Source organism: Heloderma suspectum, chromosome 4 (genome assembly GCF_057233095.1).
Source record: "Heloderma suspectum isolate Gila_16-S chromosome 4, 16-S_ref, whole genome shotgun sequence".
Lineage (NCBI taxonomy): Eukaryota > Metazoa > Chordata > Lepidosauria > Squamata > Helodermatidae > Heloderma > Heloderma suspectum.
The window spans coordinates 117,641,092-117,649,484 of record NC_139461.1 but is presented as its reverse complement, the minus strand read 5'-3'; the positions used below and the strand labels follow the sequence as shown (position 1 = coordinate 117,649,484).

At 44.5% G+C, this 8,393-nt stretch overlaps 1 protein-coding gene across 1 annotated transcript; it reads right to left on the bottom strand.

Moving 5' to 3' along the window:
- Nucleotides 1–637: 637 nt before the first annotated feature.
- RNF152 (ring finger protein 152) lies at nt 638–2,569 on the bottom strand. The gene has a single exon (XM_084850545.1). It carries the CDS (start codon nt 2,460–2,462, stop codon nt 1,851–1,853), a length of 612 nt encoding a protein of 203 aa, XP_084706671.1. The 5' UTR covers nt 2,463–2,569; the 3' UTR covers nt 638–1,850.
- Nucleotides 2,570–8,393: the final 5,824 nt, after the last annotated feature.

Sequence of the window (8,393 nt, the reverse complement as noted above, 5' to 3'; positions counted from 1 at the left end):
AAGAGCCCCTCCATTTGTACCTACTCATGCCTGCTTAGAGAGGCCTGTGCCACTGTTGGAACCATGGGCTCTCCATCCCAGAGCTCACCTACTGGTCTTCAGTTTACAGGCTCCAGACTTGTCTTGGTTTTGTCTCAAGAGAAACAGCAGTATAGGCAGGATATAATCCCCAGCAAACAGACAGCATGTCCTGCCAAAAGGAACAAGATGGTACAGCTAAAAGTACCCTGGGACTCTTGTCTGTATAAACAGGGATTACTGATTCAGGATAACATGAACCAACAGCCTTGGGTACTTCCTGACTTCCTTACCACCAAAGCAAGATCCATGCTTTTTCTCAACATGATGAAAAGAATCCAGCTCTTCCAAGAGGCACTAGTTTCGAAACTATATTCCCCCCTTGCTTGTATAAACAGAACACTTTCTCCTGGTAACAGGCAAATCTGTTTGAGATTCACAGGAAGGAGCTCATCTTGACAATTCACATAAGTTCAATGTAGGCTTGAATGGGGAGAAAGCCTCTCTCATCATAATCTCCTTTAAGAAAATCATCACTTTCTTGGCTTTTTCCATGACCCAAATTACCATTTTACCTGCTGCTCTTCTTTTAATTATACCTTCTTTTTTTTTTGGTAATTTTAACTTTTTCCTTACTTTAAAATGCCTTTGGTGGTAAGGGGTTCTACTCTACTGGTTTATTTGTACATTCTGTATCATAACCATGAGCATCTCACCATTAGCAGTAATGAAAAACATCTACAGAATTACACTGAATGTATGCTTCATTCTGTAACGTAGCTTCAACTTGCATTCAAAGGATACACAACCTGTATAAAAGTCTTCAAAAGCTATTCACTAGGACATCTTTGTTGAAAGATCAGTCTATATTTTGGATTATGCCATCTCTACAAGTTCAGGAAGGACAGGTTCTTAAGAAACCCATGACATCCACTATGTGCACTTGAAACAACATGCCCAGGATTTACATTTTCAAGCAGTGTTTTCCAGAAGGGCATATAAATAAAAATATTTTGGCTGGATAATTAGATATCCATCCTAGTTCCCCTTTATTGCTTCTATGCTTGGATCTCATTTCATTTTTTTAAAAAAAAAAATCACTAAACTACAGACGAAAACAGAGCGCGCATAAACACAGAGATACATTACATCCAAAATACTCCCAATGCTTTAGAAAAAACTGTTTGCTTTCTATAACTGGCACAGATTTTAAAACCATTTTAATTAATGTGCAATTTAAAAGATACAAAAGCCTTATGGACTAAAGGACTACTTTACTTTTCACAATTTCCCCTGTTGCTGTTTAAAAATAAAGAGAGTTACATTTCCACTACATCTGGAAGAGTACTGGGTAGCTTGACTTTCTTAAATCCGATGTATAATTCTACTTGAACATACAGCATTTTGATTTGTAAATCGACTATTCTGTTGAGAGAGAGACACAGAGACGAGGGGCGAGGGTAGAGAGAGATCATGTCCTATACTTGTACAGCAGAACCAGCTAAATAGACATCTTTAATCTCATAACATGGTGAAATCATTATACATTACAGCTCATTTGTTAAGTGATTATGGTGATGCATGCAGTCCTCCTTGATACGGTTACCAGCAGATAAGCATTGGACGTGCCCATACTCTTCCAACAGGTCTCACTGTCCTATTTTTCACAGCAGACTCTGAACTATCAACCAGCTTGCCCTGTGTCAATGACTCAGTACCGCAGAACAGTCCAGGTGACAGTGCTTCATCTCATGGCATCCTGCCAACACCATAACCACCCTCCCCAAGCCCCTAAAATTAGCCCACAGAAACATCACCACTGCAGCCTTCTTTCAGCCGCAGGAGATCACAGTGAAACGCTTGGAGATGCATGACATGTTGTGGAGGACAATACCGAGGAGAAAGACCAAGACGCAGGCCACCAGGATGACGGTGCAAACCCCGGACCAGGTGGAGCTCTTCGCAGTGCCCCTCCTGCCTTGCTCCTCCTCTCCTGCATCTGGCGGGTCCCCGGCTTGCAAGGGCTGCTGCTCGGCTGGTATTGTCACCACAGTGAGAGACTTCTGCTGGCTGCCTGGCAGAAGGCGGCAGCCAATGTCTCCTGGCAACAGGGACCTCTCCTTGGAGATGGGCAGGGGCAACATGTAACACCCATTGCTGGGAAGTTTGATGAAGACAGGAGTGTGCTCTGATGTGTGGGGTATTGCAATCACGGCAATGACTTCCGGGTCATCTGGCAGCTGGGAGACAGACAACCCCGGTGGCAGTTTAGTGATCCCTCGGCACCATGGACACCTCAGGTCCTTCTGGCTGCTCCTCATCTGCTGAAGACAAACTGAGCAGCAGGTATGTTTGCAGTCCAGTAGCTTGGGCCTCCTCCGAGGGCTGTAATAATTGAAACAAATCTGACATTCCAGCAGAGTGTCCTGGGACAGAGTCTCCATTGTTGTCCAACTGTTGGAAAGGGGGAGAGGATCACGCCGTCTTGCGGTCCAGCCTAAAATCCAACACCCACAGCAGCGCTCGTCCTCCCACAATGAATACTTTGTGTTTTACCACCAAACAAAAGGAGATAAGAAGTCTGTAGGGAAGCATCTGACTGGGAGCCTGTCAGTATCTGAGAAGGAAAATGAAATGAACAGAGTTAATCATGAATGTCTCCTAAAATACTGAGTAGGGGGGATCCAATACTTTTTTTTCATTAATTCAGAAAGATATAAAGGGCTCCCCCCCCCAAAAAAAAACATTATCAACTCAAGGGGGACTTTCCCTAAGCATAAGCATTATCAACTCGAGGGTATTCACCTCATTAAGAGACCGGTCACATTAAAACAACAACAACGTAGGGTCATGGTCAGCACTAGAAGATTACATAAAGACCTTTGACAAAAGCCTTTCAGACTAACCGTCTGAACCTGCACGTTTGCTCGGACAGTAACAAAAGGCAGCATGCGTGCGGAAATCAGATGGGGTGGGGGGAAGAGGTTATTCATTATCTTAAGTAAAAGCTTCATAAACGCTCTGAATGAAGTGGGGAATAGTATGAGGCAAATTTGAAGATAAAGAGGGCGGGGGGAATACAGAGACTTATCCCTCTGACTCTGTTGCAGGTTATAACATACCACTCTTACATATCCCTGCAGTCATTCTCTAGTACATATGCAAACAATGACAGTATACCTTTTGGAGACTCCATTTGATGAATAGGTTAGGAAGGAAGTTGCCAACTGGGGTTAGAAAGATATGGGAGATATGTAGAACAGCAACCTGTATGTACTGCGATGCTTAATCTATACAAAAAGTCCTGTTTATGAAGCACAAGTCTGCACAAAAGTAATGCTTGGACAATGGAATGACAATCCGATTGACACTTCATGCCAGTGGCGTGGAGCTACTTCTCTATGGTGTCGTCTCCTATGGCTGCAAAGAAGTGTCTGAATACAGGAACAGTGTGGGCAGGACCAGTCACATGACCCCTTCCTTCCTGACCATTGCATCCCTTCCTGGCCAGATAATGATCCAGTGGGAATAGCACCACAATTCCCCCCAAGCCATGTGGTTTCTATGTTCTATTGCTTACTGGATCAGCATGGGAAATATGGGGAGGTAGCTCCCACTCCACTTGCATCAAGGATGAATCTCCTAAGAGACGGAACCTTTCCCAGGGGCACCCCAAACATTATGGCTGAACTGCTCCAGCATCCTCCAAACCCACCACTGCAGCCATTGCAGAGTAAAGTATTAACTGAAACATTTATAGCTTGAAAGTGCACAAAACCCTAAAATCCAAGACATAAGGTCATTGGCTACTTGGCCGAAATAAAACATAACCACTAAGCGAATATGATAAACACCAAGGAACTGATTCCAATTATATTAAGATTAACTGCTGAAGTTAATGTTACCATGTTGGATTCCCTATGCCCAGTTTTAAAACCTTGCTGCTTGCTCTGACACAATTTAACTTTAAGTGGCATACAAGATCAAAATTGACCTCATTTTCAATCTGTCTAGTGCTGGCCTTTCATTTGTCATCTCACTTCTTTGGTTTTAATCTACAGTATGGATAATTACATTAAAAGTTCATAAAAAGAAAAATGCACCTCCAGGAAGCAGAGGAAGTACAGGTACAAAAGAAGTGAAAGGTCGTTATAAGTTACAAGCAGCATAGCAAAACGCTGGATCAAAACATGCAGCACAGTGAGGTCATAGGATCATAGAATCATAGAATAGTAGGGTTGGAAGGGGCCTACAAGGCCATCGAGTCCAACCCCCTGCAATAGAATCATAGAATAGTAGGGTTGGAAGGGGCCTACAAGGCCATCGAGTCCAACTGAGGGCAAATGGTTCTGCTTCCTCAGGATCTCCTAAGAACATAAGAAGAGCCATGCCGGATCAAACCAAGGGTCCATCTAGTCCAGCATTCTGTTCACACAGTGGCCAATCAGCTGGTGACTGGGAACCCACAAGCAGGACATCAGTGCAACAGCATCTTCCCACCCATGTTCTCCAGCAACTGATGTACATAGGCTCACTGCCTCTGGTACTGGAGGTAGCACACAGCCCTCAAGTCTAGTAGCCACAAATAGACTTCTCCTCCAGGAATTTGTCTAGCCCCCATTTAAAGCCATCCAAATTGGTGGCCATCACTACATCTTGTGGTAGCAAATTCCATAGTTTAACTATGAGCTGTGTGAAGAAGTACTTCCTTCTATCTGTCCTGAATCTCCCACCAGTCAGCTTCATGGGATGACCCCATGTTCTAGTATTTTGAGAGAGGGAGAAAAAAGTCTCCCTATCCACATTCTCCCCTTCATGGATCACTGCCTTGTTGTGGCGAAGGGGCTTGCGTAACTCAGTGAAGCCATAAGCTATGCCGTGCAGGGCCACCTAAGACGGACAGGTCATGGCAGAGAGTTCTGACAAAATGTGGTCCACTGGAGAAGGAAATGGCAACCCACTCCAGTATTCTTGCCAAGAAAACCCCATGGAACGTATCACAAGGCTAAAAGAGATGACGCCGGAAGATGAGCCCCTCAGGTCGGAAGGTGTCCAGTATGCTACTGGGGAAGAGCAGAGGGTATTTCCAAGTAGCGCCAGAAAGAGTGAAGCGGCTGGGCCAAAGCCGAAAGGACACTCAGCTGTGGATGTGTCTGGTGGTGAAAAGAAAATCCGATGCTGTAAAGAACAATATTGCTTAGGAACCTGGAATGTCAGATCAATGAATCAAGGTAAGCTGGAGGTGGTCAAACATGAGATGGCAAGATTGAACATCGACATCTTGGGAATCAGTGAACTCAAATGGACAGGCATGGGCGAATTTAATTCAGGTGACCATCATATCTACTACTGTGGGCAAGAATCCCTTAGAAGAAATGGAGTAGCACTCATAGTCAACAAAAGGGTGGGAAAAGCAGTACTGGGGTACAATCTTAAAAATGATAGAATGATCTCAGTACGAATCCAAGGCAAACCATTCAACATCACAGTAATTCAAGTCTATGCCCCAACCACTGAGGCCGAAGAAGCTGAGGTTGATCGGTTCTATGAAGACCTACAACACCTTCTAGAACTAACACCCAAAAAAGATGTCCTCTTCATCATAGGGGATTGGAATGCTAAAGTAGGAAGTCAAGAAATCACCGGGATAACAGGCAGGCATGGCCTTGGTGTACAAAATGAAGCAGGACAAAAGCTAATAGAGTTTTGCCAAGAGAACATGCTGATCATAGCAAACACTCTTTTCCAACAGCACAAGAGGCGACTCTACACATGGACGTCACCAGATGGTCAATATCGAAATCAGATTGATTATGTCCTTTGCAGCCAAAGATGGAGAAGCTCCATACAGTCAGTAAAAACAAGACCTGGAGCTGACTGTGGCTCAGATCATGAGCTGCTTCTTGCAAAATTTCGGCTTAAATTGAAGAACGTAGGGAAAGCCACTAAACCGTTCAGGTATGACCTAAATCATATCCCTGATGAATATACAGTGGAGGTGAGGAATAGATTTCAGGGATTAGACCTGATAGACAGAGTGCCTGAGGAACTATGGACGGAGGTCCGTAACATTGTTCAGGAGGCAGCAACGAAATCCGTCCCAAAGAAAAAGAAATGCAAGAAAGCAAAGTGGCTGTCTGATGAGGCTTTACAAGTAGCTCACGAAAGAAGGGAAGCGAAAAGCAAGGGAGAAAGGGGAAGATATACCCAACTGAATGCAGAGTTCCAGAGAATAGCAAGGAGAGACAAGAAGGCCTTCTTAAATGAACAATGCAAAGAAATCGAGGAAAACAACAGAATGGGAAAGACTAGAGATCTCTTCAAGAAAATTGGAGATCTCAAGGGAACGTTTTGTGCAAAGACGGGCATGATAAAGGACAAAGAAGGCAGGGACCTAACAGAAGCAGATGAGATTAAGAAGAGGTGGACAGAATACACAGAAGAACTATACAGGAAAGATCTGAATGTCCCTGATAGCCATGATAGTACGGTCACTGAACTTGAGCCGGACATCCGAGAGAGTGAAGTCAAGTGGGCCTTAGGAAGCATTAGTAACAACAAAGCTAGCGGAGATGACAGTATTCCAGCTGAGCTATTTAAAATCCTAAAAGATGATGCTGTTAAAGTGCTGCATTCAATATGCCAACAAATCTGGAACACTCAACAGTGGCCACAAGACTGGAAAAGGTCAGTTTACATTCCAATTCCAAAGAAGGGCAACGCCAAAGAGTGTTCAAACTACCGCACAATTGCGCTCATTTCACATGCCAGCAAGGTGATGCTCAAAATCCTACAAGCTAGGCTTCAGCAGTATGTGAACCGAGAACTACCGGAAGTACAAGCTGGGTTTAGAAGAGGCAGAGGAACTAGAGATCAAATCGCCAACATTCGCTGCATCATGGAGAAAGCAAGAGAATTCCAGAAAAACGTCTATTTCTGCTTCAGTGACTACGCTAAAGCCTTTGATTGTGTGGATCACAACAAACTGTGGCAAATTCTTAAAGTGATGGGAGTACCAGACCACCTTACCTGTCTCCTGAGAAACCTGTACGAGGGTCAAGAAGCAACAGTAAGAACCAGACATGGAACAACCGAGTGGTTCAAAATTGGGAAAGGAGTACGACAAGGCTGCATATTGTCACCCTGCTTATTTAACTTATATGCAGAGTACATCATGAGAAATGCCGGGTTGGATGAATCACAGGTCGGAATTAAGATTGCTGGGAGAATTATCAACAACCTCCGATATGCAGACGATACCACCCTAATGGCAGAAAACGAAGAGGATCTCAAGAGCCTCTTGTTGAGGGTGAAAGAGGAGAGTGCAAAAGCTGGTTTGAAACTCAACATTAAAAAAATGAAGATCATGGCATCTGGCCCCATCACTTCCTGGCATATAGAAGGGGAAGAAATGGAAGCAGTGACAGATTTTACTTTCTTGGGCTCCAAGATTATCGCAGACGGTGACTGTAGCCATGAAATTAAAAGACGCTTGCTCCTTGGGAGGAAAGCTATGGCCAACCTAGACAGCATAGTAAGAAGCAGAGACATCACCTTGCCGACAAAGGTCCGTCTAATCAAAGCTATGGTTTTCCCAGTAGTAATGTATGGCTGTGAGAGCTGGACTATAAGGAAGGCTGAGCGCCGAAGAATTGATGCTTTCGAACTGTGGTGCTGGAGAAGACTCTTACGAGTCCCCTGGACTGCAAGGAGGTCAAATCAGTCCATCCTAAAGGAAATCAACCCTGAGTGCTCATTGGAAGGACAGATAATGAAGCTGAAGCTCCAATATTTTGGCCACCTAATGCGAAGAGAAAACTCTCTGGAAAAGACCCTGATGCTGGGAAAGACTGAAGGCAAAAGGAGAAGGGGACGGCAGAGGATGAGATGGCTAGATAGCATCACGGATGCAATGAATATGAACTTGAGCACGCTCCGGGAGAGAGCGCAGGACAGGAAGGCCTGGCGTGCTATGGTCCATGGGGTCACGAAGAGTCGGACACGACTGAACAACAACAATCCACATTCTCCACACCATGCATAATGTTGTACATCTCTATCATGTCTCCCCTTAGCCTCCTTTTTCCAAGCTAAACAATCCCAGCTGTTGTAACCTTCCCTCAAAGGGGAGATGCTCCAGCCGCTTGATCATTTGAGTTGCCCCTTTTCTCCTCTCACACAACACAGTTTTGGCTTCATATATGTAGACGGAGTCTAAACCTTCTGCCATTGGGATGCGTCCAGGATGCTATGCTCCCTACCAGGTACTTGATCAAAATTCTTCAGGCCCCCAAAACAGGTCTTATCAAGCACTTAGTGGACTACAGTACAAGACTGTTACACAACATACAACCTAGGGGCCTTGAGTTCTGGCA

What these genes read in the sequence shown, in the direction of transcription:
- RNF152 (XM_084850545.1), bottom strand. Translation starts at nt 2,462, where the DNA reads ATGGAGACTCTGTCCCAGGACACTCTGCTGGAATGTCAGATTTGTTTC.